Source organism: Crocodylus siamensis, chromosome 11, assembly GCF_052110815.1.
Source record: "Crocodylus siamensis isolate JL-2025a chromosome 11, ASM5211081v1, whole genome shotgun sequence".
In the NCBI taxonomy this organism is placed as follows: domain Eukaryota; kingdom Metazoa; phylum Chordata; order Crocodylia; family Crocodylidae; genus Crocodylus; species Crocodylus siamensis.
This window is the reverse complement of record NC_143405.1, coordinates 10039831-10064258: the sequence shown is the minus strand read 5'-3', so window position 1 is coordinate 10064258 and position 24428 is coordinate 10039831. Positions and strand designations below refer to the sequence as shown.

General features: G+C 42.9%; 1 protein-coding gene and 1 long non-coding RNA gene across 2 annotated transcripts; both read left to right on the top strand.

Moving 5' to 3' along the window:
• The first annotated feature begins 69 nt into the window (after nt 1-69).
• On the top strand, nt 70-16952 carry LOC149855409 (uncharacterized). The gene is made up of 4 exons (XR_016438431.1): nt 70-209; nt 9614-9667; nt 11061-11286; nt 12755-16952. It is a non-coding gene; the product is annotated as an uncharacterized LOC149855409 (long non-coding RNA).
• A 385-nt stretch (nt 16953-17337) lies between these two features.
• Nucleotides 17338-24428, top strand: SET (SET nuclear proto-oncogene). The gene is made up of 8 exons (XM_090021291.1): nt 17338-17658; nt 18761-18818; nt 19896-20038; nt 20592-20695; nt 20873-20986; nt 21970-22140; nt 22244-22390; nt 23518-24428. Exons 1-8 carry the CDS (start codon nt 17586-17588, stop codon nt 23539-23541), a joined length of 834 nt encoding a protein of 277 aa, XP_089877417.1. The 5' UTR covers nt 17338-17585; the 3' UTR covers nt 23542-24428.

The window sequence follows — 24428 nt, the reverse complement described above, 5'->3', positions numbered from 1 at the left end:
AGAGTGACGCCACACTGCGCGACAGGGCCGCCGCTGGTTGGAGGCGGGGCGAGGCGGCCGCCATTTTGAGGAAGGGCACAGCTCTTCTCCACGGCGGGCTTGGGCTCCATGGTGGAGAAGGGCAGGGCGCGCCGCTGGAAGGACACCAAGTCGCCGGTCGGCTCGATCCCCGGGCCGCCATGTTTGCTACGGGCACGGCGCCCGCGAGGGTAGGTGTCGCGAGCTGACCGGCGCTCCCTCCCCCTCCCCGTGGGAAGGGGCTCCGGATCGGGGCGCGGGGGTGGGAAGGGAGGGGCGCGGGTGCCCGCAGAAGGAGAAAACAGCTGCTCCAAGGGCGACGGGTGCCAGGAAAAAAGATGGCGCCGGAGAGGGCGGTGAGGAAGAGGGGGATGAAGGGCGGGCAAAGCAACAAAGGTGCGGCGGGTCCTGGCCCGTGGAGAGTCCCCCACTGTCACACCCTGCCCCTCAGCCACCATAAGAGGTGCAGAGAAGCCAGAGGGAGCATCTCCAGCCGCTCTGTTCAAAGCTGTTACCACCCTGCCGCCCAGCCCACCCGCCTCCTGCAGCAGTGAATCCCACGAGTTACCAACACGTCGGGTGAAGAGTCCCAAAGAAATGCGCCCCTGTGACACTGTGCCACCGGCGCCCTGTTGTGACTTGTCGTAGCGGGACAAAGATCACGCTGGTCGGTGACAGAGAGCACCTGCCTCTTGATGAGAGCCCCCAGCGTGGGAGAGGGAATAAACAGAATAAACTGCTGAACACGGGTTACAGCTTTCTACCGTGAGGCTCATGCCAGAGTCACGGCAGCCCTTGAAAATGCAGAGCATGCAAATCGCTAAAGAGCACGCGGCGGAGTTCAGGCGTGGTGTAAATGGGCAATAGATGATGCGATTGTTTCCATGGGGGTCTTCCCATGGGTGCCACCGATGGGTTCACGATGCTGGCGGTCACATTTGGTTCTCCTGGGCCTGGAAAGCCCACAGAAGTGCACCTGCTTCTGCCGTAGCTTTACTGTCACAGGATTGACCTGAAAAGCCAGCAATCAAAATGAAGTTTTAACCTTTCCTAGCATCTTTCAACTAAAAAGACTAAAGTATCTTACGCACATTAGTGAATTACATTTTTCTAGCAACCATATCAAGTACAAGGAAGTATCACATCCATTTTAAAGACAGAAGCTGAGAGAGCAGATAAATAACTCGCCCCAACCTGCAGATCTGTGATGGCCTGTGCCTTATTTCAGATGGCTCCTCCACTCTTTTCTCTGGTTTATTCTCGACCTCTTGAAGGCTCAGATCAAGCGTAGTAGCTTCTTAACCTGGCAGGGGAAATACTACGTATCTGTGTCCAGGAAGGCAGTTTTCCTGAACCGCTTCGCAGGAGAATTGCTCTTCTGACGTGGTTCAGGACCCACCAAGGTGCGGCGGCTTTAAGCCCAGTTTATGGGTGTGGGTGTCTCCTCCCTTGCTTGCTTCTGCGGCCTTACAGCTGAAGGCAAGCAAAACTCAGGGGTATCTGAACCCCAAGGCTCCAGGCTTGGGCCTGCAAGTAGGATGCCTGCCAAAGGTTTTGGAAACATCTGAAGTCCCAGGTGGAGGATGGTTGCTGGTAGTAGGCCACTTGTGGTTCTGTGCTCTTAGATATAGAATTAGTTTTGGCTAATTTGGCCTTGGATACAAATTTAAAAACAAATTCTTACATTCATAAAACTTTGCTGTGCAGTCCTTTAATATATTCTATGTACAGAAGTAGCATAGCCTCTGCCCCTGGAAGCCTGAGTCCTCACCACCTAATAGAGTATTAGAAACAGTCCTTTAACATCACTGAGTGATGAATTTGTGCAAACTTCTGAGATCCTTATGTTTGCTGTTAGTACATCTTACCCTCTGTATGAACTGAATAAGGGATGCTCAACTCTTGGCCTGCAGACCAGATCCAGCTTACAGAGCCATGCCATCTGGCCCACAGGAGTCCCCACAGGTCTTAACATTTGTCAGCAGGGGAGTGGTGGCAGCAATTGCCATTCCCCTACTGCTAAATGTCTGGGCCCATTGGGAGACCCACAGGCTGGATAAAGTGGTAGATCAGGGCACTCAGGGTCTGCTTGAGTCAACACGGGGCAAAGAGAGTCCGTGCAGGCCTCTAATCCTGTGGCATCAGCCAAGGAAGGGGTGCAGGGCCCCAGGGAGGCAGCATGAGGCCCAATCCAACTGGCAGCGTAGGGCTGAGGGAAGCAGCATGGGGCCCCCGATTTGGCCCATTCCCTCACAGTATGCCCTGATACTTTTTCATGAAAAGGAGAGCCTGTATTCCATGAAACAATAATAATGTTAAGTTAAATTATGTTTTTCATCTTAATCTGCATAAAGCTTTGCTACTAATAGGAATAAAAATCCTGTTTTGCAGCTGAGGAAACTGGCTGACCTCAGTAACCTCTGGTTTATCTAAGTCATCAGTGCAGTTTTCATCAGTGCAAAGGGTTGTACGTAGGGTTGCAAAGGACTGTTATGAAAGTATCTTTCGCACTCTCTTTTTATGTAAGTTTAGGAATTCTAAAACCTTATAAAATCTGGACTGTAGAAATCTTTAGATTTTCAACAGGCAATTTGTAGTCGTAGCCTTTGTGCCATTTTGCTATCCCAATTCCCTTTTCTGCTCCCTGTTAACACTTGATGTTTTAAACATTCATTTATAAAGCAATTCTAAAGGACTTGCAGCACAAGAGGAATAATGGGAGCAATGCACTGTTTTTCTCACAGCAGGACTCCCGTCCCTTGTCTAGAGAAAATACTTGGTGTGTTCCGCCTCATAGTGTATTCATTCAGCAACCAGACTGCCGTCTCATGAAACAGCGCTCTGCTTCTATTATTGCTGAACTCCTAGCATAGCACTCACTGTGAAATGCTTATTTCTCTAAACATCAGCATGTGTAGATGCTAAGGGGAGATGAGAATCTGTCCTTTAACGACTGAGATAAAAAAAATAAATATCCCTTTCAAATTCAGCCACTCCATTCAAATACGCAAAGTGGATGATGTTTCCAGGGTCCTTTTACCAAAAATGTTGTGAATGTTTAGCACAAAGTAGTAGTCGTTTTGAACCTTGCAGTGTACTCTGTTGAACAAATGCTATTGAACATCTGAACCTGACTGCAAATGACTGTTTCAGTAAAGTTCTTAACACTATTTAAGTAAAATGTTCATAATTCAAAATTAAAAGCCTGCAACCATGACTCGATTACCTTTTAATCAGCATGATTTCTAATATTAAGGAGTATTATATATCTCTTCATGTTTTCAACTCAGCTAACGAGGAGGCTTTGCAGATTTGCATTTGCTAAATAAATACAAAATAAATTAGAACAAATATATATAATGCTCTACAAGTGTGAACTAACATGCACACCCTGCCTTAATAAGAATTCCTAGCATTTACTTCAGTCTACATAGGTAAAGTGCTTTGAAAAACATTATTGAATTGATAGTTTAAAACAAAGTATCTGTGTCTGAGCTGAGAAAGTGAGATGAAACAGGAACTTGGAATATGAGAAACAGCGGGGAAATCAAAACAGCAATATTTTCAGCAATGTAGTTTGCAGTTAATGCAACAGTAACATACCTTCCCTGGTAATTTACTCCCTGCCTGAACTACTACTTTCCTAAGGATGAGAAGTTGCCAGATAGTAACAGATGATTGTCCTTTTCAAAAGGGTTGTGAATCTGCTTGTTTGTTTTGTTTTATATTTATTTTTCTGTCACTAGAAATTTAGTATCTCTGACCTGCTTGAGAGTTTGAACATAGAAATGTAGAGCAATCAGCATTTCTTCTGTCTAGTATGTGGTTCCACAGATGGCAGTGTCAGAACTGTACAGAAATGTCTGTATTTTAACATGTAACTACTGACATGGAAGGGGAGTGAAAACCAGGATACTTTAGGAGGCTGGGGAGTTTCCTTTGGATTCATATTAACTGGCTGGTAATGGGTTGCATCAAAAAGTGGCTATAATTAGAACCCTTATATATGCTTTCTCTGCTTTGCATTTCACAAGACAGGACACCATTAGGTTTTCACTTGATGGACCAAATTGGCATCAGGAAACAAAGAGGTGGAGAGGTAAAGACTGGGAGAAAGAGTAAGCATGGGATGAGGAGGCATAGGGAAGGCGATTAATGGAGAGGGTAAGGGAACATAAGGAACCATGGATGATGCGTACAGCACAATTCTACTCTGCTGTGCTAATTGCTTGCACAATGTACAACGTGGCTTCAAGTTCTAGGCACCGCTGCAGTACAAATAGCAACATGTAATGAATTCAACCTCACTGAAACCAATGGGTATAGCAAATGCTCTTCATTTGGAAAAAATGACAGAAACAGTTGCATTTAATTTTACATCCACATAGCTGAGATAATAGCACTCTACACCCAAAACTGGCATATGCCTCCACCTGCAGCATATGCATGGAAAGAAAGAGGAAACACAAAGAGCAGCACAAGTAAGCTCCCTCTTGTTGTTTTTGTCTGACAACTACTGAAAAAGGCTTGGATGTGGGGCAAAGATATTGTCTCTTGTATGATTCTTCCTGTGTCCAGGGAAATGGGATTCTATACGTTCTTTGTCAATAGAGGACTCCATCATAGTAACACCTGATTCCATCATTGGTTTCTACTCATAAATGGCACAATCCACAAGACCCCAAAGTTTTGGCCAGCCACCCGGGGTTGCCAAAGGAGTCTCAGTAACTGTTACGAATGGGAAGAGAAAGCCTGAAAGAGACGGCACAAGAGTAGAGTGGAAGAGAGCACAGGAAGAAAAAAAGGATAGAGACTGCATAGCTGAATTCCAAAGTCTTTATTTTCATAATATGTATGCATGTTGTTTATCACCTCCACACCTCTGCCAGCACCCAGATAGTTATAGAAATTAGATAGAATAGATCAGCAGTGTCCCAGGATAATTTGGAGTTTTATCTCTTATGTCTGTCATCATTGCCTACCTCTGATTCAGTGATAAGTTGCTGCACAGTGTGATTTTTATTTCTGTTCTCATTCTAAATCTCTCCCATTTTAAATCTTTCCTGTTTCTCCTCAAGTCTTGTTGTTTCTTCTTCTTATTGTTTCTGATAATGTATCTAACTGAGAACATATCTTTCTTCTTTCCTCTTTTATTTTTGATGTGGGAATAGGAACTACCATATTGTTTTGGAGCTCTTTCTTCCCAGTGACTTGTATTGTTCACCTGTATTTTGAGATAGTGTCTTGAGTGTCATGCACTTTAGGATGAAGTTGCTTGCTCTATGGGCATAGAGGTTAGTGTCAGTGAGGCTTTGGGGTAACATGAAGTGGGAGTGGCTCTAGAGAACAGACAAAAAACACAAATGTGGAAGGGGATTACAGTAAAACCATCAGAATGTAAAATAAAATCAGAAAACATATTGGCATCTGCAGTGTTGTTCAAAAGTATCCCTTCACCTTTGTTTGCTAATAGTGTGCTATGGTCACTGCTTGACTAGTGTTACTGACAGCATACTATTAATCAGGGAGCTGTAGAGTATAGAGAGCTCAGAAGACTGAATTGAAGAATATTGGATTGAAGTTTGTTTGTCTACTGAGTCTTTCTCTAATACTCAACACTGTATTATCTGAATGCTCCAAAACCATTCATGAACTCTATCTTCACATAAGCCTAATAAGGGAGGGGAAGTATTATTGCCATTTTACGTATGGGGAAGGTAAGGAACAAAAATATTAAGTGACTTGTCAAAAGTCATGCAGAAATATAAACCAGTCTCTTGAATTGCAGACTAAAGTCTCAAACAAAAGACATCTCTGTTTATCATTTATTCCATGCCCCTGTTCCCTAATGTATATGTCCTTTGTCAGTTTGAGGCCTATGTTTTAAACTGGAATTTGCAATCGAATACACACAGGATACATATGCTTCATTTAAACCAAGGAAGAAAAAAATCACCACAACTGCAACATTCAAATGCTCTTTAGTCTTAACGTGTCTTGAGTCGTTGCTAGAGGAATGCTCACTGCCTTGTGCAGTGCTAAGTCATCCTGTTGCTTCTTTAGAGTCATTCATAAAAGATACACAAGCTTTTTTTGAGTTTCTGTTCTTTCGTTCATACCTGTTCCTATATGTTTTTTAGCCTTTTATCTTCTGAAAATTATTGAGGGGAGTGAGGTGTCCCCCCCCATTTGAGCTTCTGTTGAATGAATTTCTGTATAATATACTATAAAAAACACTGACTACCAATTAAGTTACAGATCATCAAGGGCTGCTTTTCTTCAAGGCATGTACATGTTGTGAACATAAGTGACCCCTTATCTTTGCAGGAACTGCCAACCCTACCTTTAAGCACTTACTTTGAAAAGTCACCTTTACTAAACAGGACATGATGAAATGCAAAAGTTGGCACAGAGTATGGAGACTCCTAGATTCTACCCCAAGCTCTGTCACTAAGTTTGTGACCCTGGAAAAGTGACTCATCCATTTTTTATTGAATTTTCCCAGGTTGTAAAAGGATGCAATAAGACTGCAAAGATGTGTTAGGAGGTTTAATTAATATCCATAAAACACTCAGAAAGCATCAGGAGGTGTCACACCACAGTATTATAATTTATTCTTGTAACAGCAGTCACCTTTGCAGAAGTGACATTCTTAAAAGCAAAACCCACACCTAAATGCTGCTCAGTTTTAACAGCACCAATCCTGAGGTTAACCCACTTATTTTTACACTGGATTTACAGTGATACAAACAACGGCACAAATTGACTGGCTGTTTCTCCTCACTCTTAGGCTGCATTTTTGTTTGTAAAACATGCAGTTTTTTATACACATCAACAAAATATCTGAACAAAGACTGAGACTAGGCCTATAGTTAAAAAGGTTTACTTTTGTGGCTATGTCATTTAAGAGCATGAAAAAATAATCACACTCCAGTTGACAGCTATATAAGCAAAAACCCTAGTAAAGAGAGTGACACTAGCAAAAAACTCCTCTTGTTGGTATAAGCTGTATTGCCATATTGGTATATTTATGCCACCAAAGTTGTAGCAGGGATAAAATAAGTTTCTGAACTGGAAAATGGCCTTTTTTTTTCCTTTTTTTTTACTAAGCACTTAGCTTTCACACCAAAGGATCTCAGAGACCTTGGCACACACAGGATGACTCTAGAGAATTAATTACCAGTAATATCCAAAAAGAATACTATCTTGTCAAAACTGCAGTGGCAGTTTAAGGAGGCAGATTGTAACGTATGTTCAAATTGAAATTTGACCAGTACCCCACTGTTAACATTCCTACTGCTGCAAAAATGCCAAATGATTTCTAGTGACCACTAGTAAAACAAAAATGTTTTCTTGTCTGTTCTGAAGGATGGCACCTTCCTGCTCTTTACCACCTGCTGTGGCATTGACCTAAGGAAGAGTAGCAGCTAATGAATCACCAGCACTCCCACACCATGCATGGGAGGGGGGGGGTGTTGTGGGAATCCCATACAAGCATTGACCTCCAATTGAATGTTGTTATATTTGTGAGATTAGGACAAAACATAGCTCAAGAAGACATGGATGTAGGACTCCATGTGAGAAAATATAAAATACACTTTTTGCTCCAATTACATGGTAGTTTCAGATCTTCATACAATTGAGGCTTATTGAAATCGTTCTATTTAAGCAAGGGGCATAGGTTGGGAGGATGTATGTGGAAGGAACACTGAGTGGAGACTGGAAGCACAATCCATCAGGGGCTAGAGACTGGTACTGCAGTTCAGATTGAAAAGGTCTGGAAAAATGTCATGCCAATAAAATTTAATACCTCTCCCTGATTTACTTTTGTCCTTTGGTTATGGCTGATATGATGATCCAGGTTTGTATCTGTGCTACCAGAGGTGTATGGGCAATTTTTACTTTGCGGTCTGCTCTGTTTTGAGTCCTGCTTGTACAGCAGCCTACGCAACTACTAGTACCAGTACAGCTCCATAGAAAAACACATGTTTCTTAGTTGGACTAGGTCTGTAAGAAGAGACTCCAATATTGCAAACTGAAAGGAGATAAATTATAAAGAAAAACATCCAGAACATCTATTTTATACAACTCATTTATTTTGAAAGATCTGGGTGCTAAAGATGGGTTAAGACAAGGTTCTTTGAGTAAATGTGATATTTTATATTAGACCAGCTAAATAGCTGGAAAATTGTTCTTTGCAATCTTTTAGGCAGAAACACCCTTCTTCAGGTATGGGGAGTGTTTTGGGCACAAATGCAAAAGGGTGCTTGTGCCCAAAAGCTTGCAAAAGAACTATGTTTCTAACTACTTTAGTTGGTCTAATAAAATATATCACACTTACCCAAAAAACTTTGCCTATGTCCTTAGACCAACACAACTACAACCAACAACCCTACAAGATATGTTAATGAAGGCACTGTGATTTCATAATTTAATTATGTTAGATTCTCTAGATAGTGGTTCTCAACCTTTTTTGTACCAGGACCCATTTGTAAACATCAATGGCCAGTCCTGACCCAGTGCCCCTCACTCCTGACCCACTGCCCCCAGATCCCAGCCCCCCAGTGTGTGGGGAAAGGGAGGCCCCAACCAGCCCCTTGCAGACTGGAACTCTGCCAGCTTGCAAGGGAAAAGTCACCATTCCCCATGTTTTTCTCCTTTAAAGGAGAATTAATTTTTAAAGTTTGTTTGTGACCCTTTCATATATTCTTGCAACCCACTTTTGGGTCATGACCCATGGGTTGATAAACGCTGCTCTAGAGCACTAGTACCCAGTTGACATTTCACTAGGAGTCTGCCACTGGTAGTATTCTTTGTTGCTATCCAGTAGTTACACCTTTACTCCCAGTGGGTGGTGTTGAATGTAAATACCTTTTTGTGAATCACTGGGTTCTTTGGATCTCAGTAAAAGTCCTTGAAGGAGGCCCTGCTGGGTGCTGAATAATGTTAATAAAATTCCCCTAGTTTAGTCTCTCTTCAGATATGGACCCTCTTCCATTCCTTTCCTCTCCTTCCCCCTTTCCCTTCCTCCACTGCTCTGATCCCTTCTACAAAATTTACTAGGAGCTGGCAACATTACAGTGTTTTGAAGGATTTTATTCCATATGTCCAAAAGAAACCTGAACAAATTAACTGTAGCAAGGTGACAGTTAGTAAAGAGTGTTCTGACATGCTTGACTTCCCAGCCAAGTAAAATCAGTGTGGTCAGTTAGAATCACAGAAGTGATGATGAGTCAGATAATGATGACTACAGCTTTAGCAAGGGAAAGTTTTTTTCCATCTGTTTTGTCCCTCTTCTTAAACACAGAGAGAGCACATTATCCAGAACTGTCAGTGCAAAAACCAAGATGTGCAGTTTGAGGGCATTTCCTTCCTATGATTCAATGAGTGTCTGATATTTTTATTTGCAAAAGAAGGATGACTTTGTTATTAAGGTGAAGGTCCTCCCTGAAAAGTGACTGCGTTAAAGTATCACAGTAAGTGATAGGTCTGCCCCTTGTGCATACGCTGACAAGTTCTACTGACTAGTCATAATTGTAATAATAATAATGGCTGTAATGGTAATAATAATAACAATACATACTTGCTGTCTTAGTACTGCAGCTGTCACAGCCATGGATGAACAAGCTAGAAGACTGTGAACTTTGAGGTAAGAACTGTTTTTTTTAATTTTGTATCTGTACATTGCAATGGGATCTTGATCCGTGACCGGGGTTCCTAAGTGCCACCACCGTACATCTTTGGGGTAGTACATGTGCTAGGATCTACACAACATGAGGATAATTATGAAATATATTCCACTTTCAGGTTCTTTGCTATTGATGTTAAATAAATTCCATTTGCAGGTTCACTGCTATATACCAGCAGATTGAATGGTAAAAGTGAGAGCCTAGGTGTCAGGGATTTCTTGAGTTCCATTCCAAACCCTAATGAAGACATTCGGGTACTCTATAATACTCTATAATGTACCCATCAATAAAATAGTTATAACTGTTTTCCTCGCAGAGCTTGTTAAGACTTGACTTGGTTTTGTAAAGTCCTCTGTCAGCTTCAGATAGTGATATACCTATAGTATATATAATTGTATAACTAAATCATATTATACATATTTAATTCTCTTTATTCTTGTATCACCTTTGCTGCCCCAGTGCTTCTGTCCAAGGCTTTAAGCACGCATGACAATACAAACAGTGCCAAATTGAAACTAAAAATTACAAATAAAGTATGCCTCCCTGAGTGATGTTCTATGTGTTTATTTTAATCTGATATTTCCTGGTTAGAAGCAAGAGGTTACTCCCCCACAGAGTGCAAATATCAATAGAGTTACTCTCTCTCCATAACAAGGGAAGTCTTTCATGATTCCCAGGAAAACAGCTGTCCCTCTCCAGCAGTGGGGGGAGTGGAATACACATAGCAGGATAGTCTTTTCTTCTTCGCAGCTATTCACGATGGATCAAATCCTGAAGCTGTACTCAGTCCTTATTCAAAAATCAATAGGAGGTTTCCTGAGCTAGAACGAAGCAAAAGATAAATTAGAACTTCAGTGCGTCTCCAGAGTGAAATTCCTGGAAAGCAAACGTTCCCCAAATCTATCTGTAGAGAGCTTAGCTTCCTTCTAATTTTCCTGTGGGGGAGGGGATAATTTAAAAATTGTTTGATGGGGAAAACCCACATAAGGAGTAGCATGTGGTGTACCATGGTCTAATCCAGTGCTGTTGGTCCTTGTATTTCATAAGGGCCATTTGAGAGGGTTTCATTAGCCACCATATTTTTTAACAAAACTAGGTTTGTGTGAGAGCTGTATGCCCAACTGATAAGTACTTAAGAGTTCGTTTTCTTTTTAGCATTTTTATAAGTTTCTAATATCTGCTGAGTCTAGCCTATGATGAATGTATCTAGCACCAGAAGTCTTGCTTGTGTTATGAGAGGTTTTACAGAAGGAAGTTCAAAGCCCTCCCTCTCAGCACAAATCAAGGGAGGGAAAAAAAAGAGGATCCTCTGTAATTCCTTGTCTGAATGATGTCATTTTTTTTTTCTTACAGGGAGATTGACCAGAATAGGTATTCTGGATTAATTCCTGATGTGGACATTATGTTCTGGAATAATGATTCCACTTTGGAAGATAACTTCTTACATGGTTCCTCCAACAAATTCCCTCTAGAAAGCAGACTTGTTGTCTGCACTCAGCTGCTGAAGTAAAACCGTTCAGATAAATTACAGAACCAAAACAGAAGAATAACAAAGCACATCATCACTAGATGAGTCCAGGTAAATGTTCTATTTTACACATGTTTATTAGGGGTTTGATCTAGTTCCACTGGAGTCAGTAAAAGACTCCCTTGGCTTTAATTAACGTTTGTTCACCAGAACACCCCAAGGGATGACAAGGTCAAACGATTATAAACTACTGCAAGACTGTTTCAGGCTGGACATAAGAATTTCTTTACTGTCCAAGTCCCCCAGGTCTGGAATAGCCTGCCATGGGAGGTCGTTCAACCACCTAGATTGAACACCTTCAAGAGAAAATTGAATGCTTATCTTGCTGAGATCCTATGACCCCAGCTGACTTCCTGACCCCTGGGCAGGGGGCTGGATTCCGTCATCTTCTGAGGTCCCTTCCAGCCCAAATGTCTATGAAATCTGTGAATTAACAGGAGTGGGATCATGCTTTAGATTCCTTGCAAAATTAACAATTATACAACTCTGCTGAGGTTGCAAAAACATCCAGCTGTGTGAAGCCATTAAGTCAGTAATGAAGTCTAGAAATTTGCCCCTGTGAATGAAGTCAATGCAGGTGCTCAGGATTTAAAGGAGCCCCAGTTAGCTTGCCAGTACATTTTGCCACATTAAAGCATTCTCATTTCAAGTCTTGAATAGGGATGTGAACTGCTCATGCAAGAACAAATAAGCGTCCTCATTTGGAAGTGCATCAGGACAACCAGACGGTATTTAAATATTTCTGCATCAAGAGACTGCAGCTGTATAATACTAGATTAACAGCAGCATCCGTGCCTGCATGAGCACAAATGGCAAATGATCATCTGTCACAAACAGCGAGGCAAGAAACAGGGCAAAAGCATTGTCCCAAATGGAGTGAGGGTATAGCATGGGCTTAATGCAAGTCAAGGAGAAGAGTAAATGAAGCCTTCTAGTCAAATGTCTCCTGTTCCCCACTATATTCACAAAGTTGCATCATCCTAGGCCCAAGTTGGAGAGTTTCCCAAAGACAACTTCCCCTATCATCACCTATAATACAAACCTCCTTCCTTTGTAGTTGAATTCACAAAAGATCTTAGCAATGAGAACAGCTTGCAACAGAATTTTCATAAGCGTCTGTCATCTAGGAGCCCAGGTCCTCGAGTTCACAAAAACTTCAGCATATAGCTACCTAAATCCCACTGGCTTTCAATCACTTACGCATTTTTTTAAATGTTACTCTTGCTATATTTTTGCTCTCCCTTTTTGCCTCTGTAAATAATGAGAACCAGTACCATGTGATCAGGCAGCTCTCCGTGGACTATAAGCAAGCGATCCACAAAACCACAGTGTTAGAACTGCTGATATAAGAAATATCTTAGATCAGGGTTACTTAGTGATGTCTAATGGTGACTCTATTGAATTACAAAAAAGAAAGGAGGTGGGGATAAATATTTGCACTGGCTTATTTGACTCATTCAGCTATAATTATGTTAATCACTCCCAGTGTGTACATTTCTGGGCCGCTGTTTCATTTCAGAGGCTTCTATTCCAGAAATGCTTCCATCCATGGGTTTGGACTGCAACAACTGTGAAGACACGTGCAAGATTCTTCAGTCATTATCTAGCCATTCAGCTGTAATGTGAGTGCCTAACTGGGAGGGTCTGTGACTAGTAGAGATGAATAAACAGTTGGGAGGGAGGCATTTGCCTGTTTAATATATGTGCCAAGCGTCTTTCCAGGGTCATGGAGACTCGGCAGTTCCTGGGGGCTGTCAAATAGATTACACGCTGCAAAAAGAGCCTGAGCGTTCTTGCTTGCTACTCAGAGTATGTACTGTCTTGCTGGTCATAAACTTTCCTCTCTTAGTGGTCTCAAGCACAGCCCTTGCTAACAAAATTTAGTTGTACTCATTGGTGAATTAAATAATCCAAAGGGCTTATTTTGTGGGGGAAAAAATCTTGTATTCTAAGGAGATCATTATTCCTAAGGTAGGGCTAGATCCATGGATGCTATACTCCTAAGCAGAGTCCAGATCACATCTCAGGGTACCTGTACTTCAGCAGTTGGTAAAATGATGCCTGTGTATAATTTGTCCTACAAGCCTATAATTATTTTAGAGCTCTGAGATTCTTCAGCATGAAAGACTCTAATCTATATCAAAATAAGTTGTGACTAATGGTATTAGGTTGCATAGTTTTGAATGTATGAACATTTTGCTAGGATTTATTCCTGTGAAAATTGCTTTCTCTATCTCTCTCTCACATGCATCTTTGTGTTGTGATCTGCAAGTGGATTTAAGCCAGTCTTATTTTTTCACTTGCTAAATCAGAGCTCTAAAAATAAACTATCATTGACACAGACCTAAACCTGATGTCAGAAATCATGGTGGGGTAGAGGACAGTCCTCAAGTAGACCGTGCAATGATAGTAAAGCAACTTGGCAACTCAAATGGTGGATGAGACAACTTATTGTATTTTTGTTTGGCTCATGCTAAAATAGCCAGCTAATAAAGAAACACTAAGAAATCAGGATTTCTTCACAGAGAGCACAGGAGGTCAGATGAACTTGTGAAAAGGTGTTTCCATTCTTAAAAACATACATGGTTGGTTTGTACCGGGTCATATCTAGAGTGAGAGGAATCAACAGTTGCCCTGGCTAAATTCCAAAACTGAGTATTTACATTATTATATAGGTCTCCCTGAAGTTTCAGTGGGATGCAATATTCTTAATTTCCTGCCCTAAACTATTGAATCATATTGCTATTAATCACATGTCACTATCCAGAAGAACAAATGTCATAAAGTTGTGACTGTTCACACCACAAATGTACCAAGCCCCTGCTATCCTAAAGGCTGTAGCTCCCACTGTGGTAAAACAGAAGCAAGCAGGCACTATATAGCTGAAAGTAGATACTCTATAACAGACTTTTATATTATCAGTTCTGACACTGGTGAAGGAGTAGAGCTATCCATCTGCATTGGCTCCAATCACCTCCCTTAGAAGATGCCTACCTGGGCAGCATAATGTAGAGGAGTGAAAGTGTGTTATGAATCACAATCAGCCTTACTTAATTGAAGAATAGAAGTTGATTTTTTAAGTGTATCCATCTAACTCTGAGTGGAACCTTGATGCAGTCAGTTCAAAAGGCCTGATCTGGTCACAGTAATACAACCAAAGACCTCATCTTCTCTTAAAACAACGAAACTACCACAAAGTGTCAGAGAAGTTTAATGCACCTTTTCCCCCTTCTAGATTCAAGACCTGAAATTGCTTTACCTGGTTGTTATGGATGATGAATAATGCTAGGAATTAGTGAAAAGAGCAACTGTATATTTAACTATTAAACCCTTAAGTACTCATGTTTTTATAGAATCAGGGATATAACACAGAGTGATAGATGTATATGTTTGCAGCTTCCACAAAGTTTTGTAAAACAACAGGTATCTTGTGTGATAGCAAGCTTTAATTAGATGCATTTAACTGAGTGACATATCAGGATACTTAACCTGAAAAACAACATAATCAGACCCTCAAGGTGTGCTGTTACTTGCTGTCTCCCACAATCACGTGCATCCCATTTGTGCACGTGTGTGTTTGTGTACTGATATGAAGAAAGAATGGAGGCTAACCAGTGCTGCCATGAATAGGGTACATGCTTTGTGCTCATTCTTTCCTGGTTTTAGGAACTACTTTATCCCTTATCCTTCTTTTTACTCATCTTATCTCATGGTACTGAGGAACAAAATCCATCGATTTGAAATGGGACAAACACATATGGTGCAATATTCTATTAATTACTGTAGTAAGTTATATAGAGCCAAATCCTGGTCCCACGTAAGCAATTAGTGCATTGCAAACTCGATGGAATTAGGATTTGGACCACAATGATTAGAATGGTTCAGGTGATGTCATGGACTGGTGCCTCTTGAGTCTGGGGTGGGGCACCTTCAGAAGCCAGTGTCAGGGACAGGGCTGGGGAGCACGCGCGGGAGCCAGCGGCAGTGTCAACATCAGGGACAGCCCTGTCGGGGGGGGGGGCACATGTCCCCCCCCCACCAGTTGCCTACGGGTGATGTCTTTTTGAAAAACAGGAGACACAAACTGATGGAAGCAGGAGGTTTCACAAAATTTGAGAGCAAGAAATGGAATTTGATGAGGACGTAACTGGAGAAAAGGGTAATGACAACGGTAAGACTTGTCAGAATGAGAGAGATGGGGAGTAGTTGGGGACAAACCATTAATGAGAAGCTGGGAGAGGGTTCATCAGATGAGCAGTATGAAAGAAAGGGAACAAGAAAGGAAACCAAAGCATCTAAAGAAAAAGGGTAGGAAATGGCACTAAAAAAACCCAACTGTGAGCCAGCTCTTCTTCCAAAAGAAGTGAGTTTCTAGTTCTTTTTAAACGTAAGGAATGTCTAAACCGTTTGAATTTGCTTCCTAAACCTAAATCTAAACTGATTTTTTTCCCCTATAAGGAGTGCCTTCTGGTCTCCTATATTCTAATGAGTTAGTTCTGGTATAAAGTAAAGTTTAATGGGGATAGTCTTACAGAGTAGTGAGGTATCTCTATATCATGGTGTTGGCATCCAAGCCTAAAGCCAGATTATTTGAGTTTAGATGCATCAATGGGCCATACTAATCACATGCCTCGGGGATACTGAATAATTCATAGACTAAAATAAAATGTTCTAGTGAGGAGTGGGCAGATGTTTTTCTCTCTCCTCAATGCTCCCATTTGGAACTGGCTTCCCTATAGGGTTTTGGTAGTATAAGAGAAGTTGTAGCCATGCTGATCCAGAAATCATGCAAGAGTCAAGAATTTGTTAAGGAGATCTTTTATTGGACCAACTATGTTCAATAAAAGACATAGTCCCAACTATGTAGATGGGACAAAGTAAGATAATCTTTCAAATCCAAGACATTCTTCATCCTTTAGGATGTCCGCATTTTCAGAGGTGGTCCTTCGGACACAGATCTGAGGGATTACAACCCATAGTAAATAACACTGGGCATCAGAGACATTCCAAGAAAATATAACTGCAGTATAGAGGGGGACCAGGGACCAAACATGACCCACATCTCTTCTCGGATGCCAAAGACAGCAACGATAAAGGATCTGAGAAAATTCAGACAGAGAACAAGGCAATTTCATTGCAACCATGAGTTCCCGCAGGGCCTCAGCAAGGGACTCTCAGAAGAGAGATGGTAATGTTATCTTCTATCCAGTGCCTACCTTCTCTTTTCTGACTGCCAAGAATTGTACCTGTTGCAATGCAAGTTGCTGCGGTACCTAATTAATGGCCACAGAGAAAGGCAGTCTCTCTTCCTCTGGCTGCTGCACGGGCAAGAGCAGGGAGGGGATGTGCCACAACGTTGAGGGCAGCAGGGCTTATCTGCCGGGCAATGACAGCTATGAAGGTACAGCAGTAGGATCTAGCTGTTGGGCTCCGACAGCTAGGAACAGCAAGGAGAAGAAACCTCGAGGACAGCAGCGGGACTCGGACTGTCCACGACGTGACACCAGGGAGCCAGTTAACAGCGAGTGAGAGTGACGGGGACAAGAGCAGACAGCGCCGGGGAAGAGACACCAGAGGAGCCACAAAGCAGCTCCGAGGGGCTCGGTGTTGCCTGGCCGGGCTTTGGGGGGCAGCGACTGCAGGGCCAGCACTGCCGTCCTCGTTAACACAGCCCCATCCCCGCGGCCTGGGTGCCTCCCACAGGCGGGCAAATATGTGGGGGCTCAGCAAAATCCTGCAGCGTCCGAGGGAGGCGAGGGTTACCCCCCCCCGGCAAAATCATCGCCCGGCGCAGGTAGTGGGACCCAGGCGGACGGGCGGCCACGTGCGCCAGCCCCGCACCTGCGCGCGCGCCACCGTCCCGCGCCGTCCTCTGTGTCCCCGCGCGGAGCCATCCCCCCCCGGCCAATGGGCTCACAGCGTGGGGCAGGCGGAGGGCAGTGCGCTTGCGCGCCCAGCGTCCGCGCCTGCGCCCTCCGGCCGCGCCTGCGCCGAGCGCCTCCCTCGCCCCCAGCGCCCGGGAGGGGGGCAGCACGCGCCTGCGCACTGTGCATTTCGTGCCCGCCGTGCCCCGGAGGGGGGGGTTGCTGCGCCTGCGCACATCGCTGCCCGCCCCTCGCCAGCAGCAGCGGTAGGAGGCGGCGGCGGCGGCGGCGCGGGCGGTGCAGCAAGCGTGAGGGAGCCGAGCGCCGCGGCCGCCCCTGCTTGCGGGAGCCCCGGTGCGGGCCGAGGAGGACGAGGCGGCGTCCCGGCCGCGGCGGCAGCAGCAGCAGCAGCAGCAGGAGGAGCCAGTGGCCGCCCCCGCCGCAGCCCCGTCCTGCCCCCCCCTCCCCGCGCTCCGCAGCACCAACATGTCGGCGCCGGCGGCCAAAGTCAGCAAGAAGGAGCTGAACTCCAACCACGATGGGGCCGACGAGACCTCAGGTGAGGCGGGAATGGCGGCCTCGCTACGCGGCCCCCCCTTCTCTCCGTCCCCTCCCGCGCTCGCCGACCGCCATTTTTCGCAGGCTCGGGCCGGGCGGGCCGCGGGGCAGCGCGGGCGGATGTGCAGGCCCCGGCGGCCGCGGGAGGAGGAGGCCATGTTAGCGCCCTTTTGTCTGCGCGCCGCCTCGGCCCGGCCCGGCCTCGCTCTCTCCCGCGGGCGCAGGCGGGGCCGGGCCGGGCGGGGGGCGCTGCGGCCTTCGCGGGGCGCCGGGACCCCCCCGCCGCCACCTCCGCGCTCCCCCCTGCGCCGCAGCCGCGGAGCCTCATTGTGCGCCGCCGCCGCCATGATGCTTCGCCGCCGCCGCCCGGGCTCCGAGCGCCGCGGCCGCGTGGTGCCGCGCGGGCTGGCGCGGCGGATGCGCGCTGCTCCCCACGTGCCGCGGACGCGGCCGGGGCCGGGGCTGAACCCGCGGCGATGCTCGCGCACGTGCTGCCGGCGGGGGGCGGGGGTGGGGCCGCGCGGTGCGGTACGGCTCGGCTCGGCTCGGGTCCTCATCCCCCGGCGCGGGAGGTAAACAGCCGGCCTCCGAGTTCAAATCTGGCTCCTTTCAGCCCTTGGTTTTACACGCAGCTTTTGGGGGTTCTTCTCTCTTTTTTTCCCTTTAAAAAAAAAAAAAATTTTTTTTGTAAAGGAAACCAGCCTGTTTGTGCCGTGTTTTCTATCTGCTCTGCGTTCAGGGTGTTTTAAGGACTCTTTTTGCTCACACGTGTGCCGCTATGCCGTTCGGCTAAAGTAACCCCCCAGGCTTTTGCTTAGCATTTAAAAAGCAAAGCAACAGCACGGTGTTTTTGGAGTGTGCCGTCACCAGCACTCAGCAGCGCGTGGGTCCTTGGGGTTGAAGCTTTCCGTAAGAAGCACAAAGTTTCAACCAACTTAGCTGAAGTTTGAGGTCTGGTGAGCTTCGCGTCTGTAGGCAGGAGCAATTTCTGGACCAGTTCAGAGTAGTAGAAAATGTCATAAAAAGAAACTTCGCTGCTGGTTTGTCAGACTCAAGAACTTGTGGAGTTTGACCGTTTTGTTTTTTCCCCTTCCTCTCTGTAGAAAAAGAGCAACAGGAAGCAATTGAACATATTGATGAAGTACAGAATGAAATAGACAGGTAAACTGAGAGAGATCGTTTTATTGTTTGTTTCTAACTGATGCTGTAGTAGAAATCAACCTGTAACTTGTAATAAAAAATACCGTAGTTACTAAAGTGCCTTAATTCAATGGTATACTTGTGGTTTTATTTTGTATAGAAATAAAAAAAGTGTGTGTATATAACCTGAAAAATTGTAAGGATACTGTGGTGTCTTGCACAAGTTATGTACGGTTAAACTAGAGTGACCTGATGCTAAACTTGAGTTTGAAAACTTTTCAGCCCATTTGAATTACTTTTATGTGCTTATTTGACCCCCTCTCCCATTGCAAAGTAATACTTTTCTCTCTTTTATGGAAGTGGTTGGGTTGTGGTGAAGAGCAGAACTGAAAACTGAGTGGATAAATTTGTCACAATTTTATGAAAAGTTGCTATCGCAAGCTAGAGGCACTTGTGTGATCAAGAAGAAATATTCTTTTAAAGAATGACATTGGGGCAGCATGTGCCCATCTGAGACAGCAGCAGGCTCACAGATCACTTAACACCCGATCCTGGGAGCTGCCCTGGGCTGGACACTGTTAGTGAAACTCCAAGTGGATGGAGAGTTCTGCCCAAGCACAGCACTTGCAGGATCAGGGCCCACCTTTGTAATTAATTATATTTGAGAGACCTGTAATTCCTTAAGAGGTTCTTCTTGTGGTACGTTACTTGTGCTAACAAAAAAAAAAATCACATGAAAGAAAGGTGTTGAGTTTTAATTTGATCCATGGTTGTTTGTTGTCTTTTACCACTTCTTATAAACTAAACATTTAGTATGTTAGCAGCTACTGGTTTAGGATTTAATTCTCCAATTAATGCTACAAAGCATAGCGTTAAATTTATGAATAGTTTTATTGAAGTCAGTAGGATTAGTTATGGTAGTATATGCTACGTACTACTTGTGGGAGTGGGCTGTTAGTTTGGTTAATATAGCCCTGTTTGAGGGATATCAAAGTCAAGTTGACAACTTTTTGTGCTACTGCAATTTGCGCACCTCCTTTAAACTCAAGGTTCCCAACCTATGCTTTGGGGTTGATGCAACTCTTTGCTTTATTTTAGACTGAATGAACAAGCCAGTGAGGAAATTTTGAAAGTAGAACAGAAATACAACAAACTCCGCCAACCATTCTTCCAGAAGAGGTCAGAATTGATCGCCAAAATCCCAAACTTCTGGGTAACAACATTCGTCAATCACCCACAAGGTATGTTTTTAGTATTGTTTGAAAAACATTTTAAAAACAAAACAAAACCAAAAAACACAAACAAACTTTGAAGTCTGACACTCTCTTTGGTGCTTTGATTGAGGAAAATTTCTTTTTAGATTTTTATTTGGCCAACATATGTTTTTCAATACATGTTTTTTTCTAAGACTTCCTTCTTCTAGTGGTACTATAAAATATAAATAGCTTAGCTATTTCCAATTTTTTTTTGGTCCTAAATATTTCCCCTCGCTTTTACCCTAAAACAAGTTTGAACTGTGTTTTTAGGGTACTGTATTATTTCTTACTTTTCTTTGCAAAGAAGCAACTACACCTTTTTAAAGCTTTTCAGGCCTTTTTCTGGTAGATTGTGGTAGAGGGTATTCTCTAATGACATCTCTGATTCCTGTGAGGCTTGTATCTTTCCTCTCAAGTTAGTGTGGGACAAGTAGAATATTTGGTATTACTTTCTATATCTATTTTCAGTGACCATTTTTATATGCTTTGCAGCCAAATAACATGTATGCAAATCTTCATAAAGTAACTTCTGTTGTAGTTTCTGCACTGTTGGGGGAAGAAGATGAGGAAGCACTGCATTATTTGACCAGAGTGGAGGTGACAGAGTTTGAAGACATCAAATCAGGTTACAGAATAGATTTTGTAAGTATTTTGTATGTTATTTTATTTACTGTGTTACATTGTTCTTATTTGAAAGCAGTCTGTATGGTGGCTTCTTAGTCAATATTTTAAAAGTCATAATACTTGATATCTTTCAATTGGTAGATATTGTCTAATCTAAGAACATTTCACCATAATCTAATGCTTTTCATTCTACAGTATTTTGATGAGAATCCATATTTTGAAAATAAAGTTCTCTCCAAAGAGTTTCACCTGAACGAGAGTGGTGATCCATCTTCAAAATCAACTGAGATCAAGTGGAAATCTGGGAAAGTATGTATCTATGCACTTGAAAATTTGATTTTGCAGTTGTCACTGTTTCAGTCCATCATTAGCTTTAGTAAAAAAAAAATTAATCATGTTTTAATGAAAATTAGAATTTTCCTCTTACATTTTGGGGTCTTTGAGCTGTAACTCTGGTTGAAGTTTCAGGCGATGGTATATTCTAGGCAACTATATTGGCTTAACTAAGTGAGAGCTTAAAGTGTGGAACTAAATCAGGTGGCAAAGAGAGATCTAGATATAGCACTGGACAGCCATCTGCTTACCAGACTTGGAAATTCCGAGATGTTACAAAGGCGTCTCAAAAGCAAGATGATGGCCTTGTAACCCCTGGTACATTTTTAACCAGTGAATATGGTAGTCATTTGAAAATTGTTGTGTATTCTCTGTTTTACTTACTGCAAGGGAGATGCTAGAAATTTAAAAGGGAAAACTCCAAGGATAGGACTAAAGAGACTCTTAAACTTTGCTTACTTTGGAGAAAACAAAAAAGAGTTTAAAGACAATGTCATAAAGGTCTAGAGGCTGCTTCAGTGTTTCTTAAATTACATGTGTGTTAAAGCTTTAGCATTTAAATAGTTCTAACAAGGCTTTGAAGCACTTCACAAAGTGGCTTGTCACACTTTTGCTGTGTATAGGTAGTAATATTTTAATACAGGACAACAGCTTCTTTTGAATTGTGAACTTCTTGGTGAAGAAGGCTTGAGACCAAGTTAAGAATTGTCCTAAATGCTATCAAAAAAGAGTGCAGGTTTTATGCTGCCACTGGCCCTATTTATGGGAAGTTTTTGTTAAAGCCATGTATTATCAACTACTATATGCCCTCACAGTTCTGTATAATCTGTCTTCTACACACCTCTTCTCAACAGTGGGAATGAGGCGTTTCTTGTGGTATCCGGGTGCTTTTTAGAGAATGGTCACATAAAACATTCTTTCAGGAAAACTGATCATTTAACTTCTTGCCCCCACCTCAGGATCTGACAAAGCGTTCAAGCCAGACACAGAACAAGGCCAGTAGGAAGAGGCAGCATGAAGAACCAGAAAGTTTCTTCACTTGGTTCACTGACCACTCCGATGCTGGTGCTGATGAATTAGGAGAGGTCATCAAGGATGACATCTGGCCAAATCCATTACAGTACTACTTGGTAAGTGCAACCATGAGATATTAATACTTATTTGCAACAATGTTCTTGTGATGGGTCAGTTTGATCAGTTTAGTAACTGCTGTATTCATGCCTTTTAATAAAGGTTCCTGATATGGATGATGAAGAAGGAGAAGGAGAGGAGGATGATGATGATGATGAAGAGGAGGAAGGATTGGAGGATATTGATGAAGAAGGAGATGAAGATGAGGGGGAGGAAGATGAAGATGACGATGAGGGAGAAGAAGGGGAGGTAAGAAAGAAGGGTTTTTTTCCTTCCTGTCTATAAGCAGTTTGATGGGTCGAATTGGAAAGCCTTACTTTTAAGGGCATCTTGTTTGTAATGTCAAAAAGAATTTGCTACTTTGTACAGTTGAACATTATCAAACTTCTTGGAGGAAGCATGTGAAGGCAGTGAGTGCTCTGAAGAGTTTGAGTGCAGTTAGGGCAGGGGTGGGCAATTATTTTGGGTGGAGGGCTGCTTACTGAGTTTTGGCAAGCCATCAAGGGCCGCATGACAGGCAGTGAGGGGGAGATAAATATTAGTTTTCTACGTTTTTTTAGGGGCCCTGTGGGCTAGATAGAATGGCTTGGGGGGCTGCATTTTTGCCCACTCTGAGTTAGGGGGTGACTCTAGTGGTTCAGTTGAAGGGGGGTAGCTTTAGGAAAGTAGCTAGGAAATATGAGGAAAAGTCAGGTGTTTGAGTTGAATTAAATGTCTGTGTTTTTTACTGGTATTTTTCACCTTTATTCCTATAAACTGGATTTTTTTGGTACATTCAGTTGTCACCCTTCTACCTATTAATCATTGTATTCTGGATTATCTCCAGGGCATCTTGCATTCCAAGTAATTGGGCATACTTCTCTAATGTAATAGCTTTTGTTTAGCCTTTTTTAGTGGTGTTTACATGAGGTATGTTAGACTGATGCAGGGAAAAGTTTTGGAAATTGCACTCTGTGCATTTAATGCAAGTATGTGTTTGACCGTGGTTTTTTTTAGCAAAGTTCATGCCAGTATCTGAAAGATGAAGATTTTTACTCTTGATAATTCAATTTTTGAAATTAGTATGATAGGTTTTTTACAGTTTTTTTTTTTTTTTTAAATGAAAGTGCCTGTTGGCTTTAGAAGCTTTTTGCCATTTTTTTCAAAATTTAGCAACAGCTAGTTCCATCACTTATCTGAATTAGATATCATAGTAGTGAGAGAGATGCTGGAACCCTACCCCCTTCCCACCAACCTACCAGTTCCCTTATTGAAGGAGGAGAGATGAGCCTTAAACATGTCCTGAAGGAATAACAAGAGTATAATTTGTAGAGTAGCAAGAGGTGCTGGTGACTGACATAGTGAATAGGATTTAACTGTTGCTTTTCTCCTAACAGGAGGATGAAGGAGAAGATGACTAACTGAACACTGATGGATTCCAACCCTCCCCCCTTTTTACCTTTTTAATTTTTTCTCCAGTCCTTGGGAGCAAGTTGCTGTCTTTTTTTTCTTGTGCTCAGTCGCCTTGTTCTCTTGAGGTCTCTTTTTCTCTCCTCTACACCATGGTTCACAATTTATTTTGGGGGAAATACTTTGAACAGAATACAGTGGGGAAAAAAATCTCTATCGGTTTCTGTTCCGAGTTCATTTTTATCCCTTTCTGTCTCAAAACAAAAACTGTTTATGGAATCAACACACCATGTTCTGTGGGAAAAAAGAAAACCTTCTGCTCCCTTCACTCTGCTGGAAGCTGAAGAGTGCTAGGCCCCTGTGTAGTAGTGCATAGAATCTAGCTTTTTTCCTTCTTTCTCTGTATATTGGGCTCAGAGATTACACTGTGTCTCTATGTGAATATGGACAGTTAGCATTTACCAACATGTATCTGTCTACTTTCTCTTGTTTAAAAAAACGAAAAAAAAAATAAAAAAATGGGGTTATAGAGGGTCAGCAAAGGGTGGGTTTCAGATGTTTGGGTGGGTTAAGTGGGCATTTTGACAACATGGCTTATTCTCCTTTGGCATGTTTAATTGTGATGTTTAACAAACATCCTTGCAGTTTAAGATGACACTTTTAAAATAAAATCTTCTCCTAATGATGACTTTGAGCCCTGCCACTTGATGGAGAATCAGCAGAACCTGTAGGATCCTATTTGGAATTGACATTCTCTATTGTAATTTTGTTCTTGTTTATTTTTAAAATCTTCTTTTTTTTTTTTTTTGTTTCACTGGAAAGGAAAGAAAGATGCTCAGTTTTAAACGTTAAAGTGTACAAGTTGCTTTGTTACAATAAAACTAAATGTGTACACAAA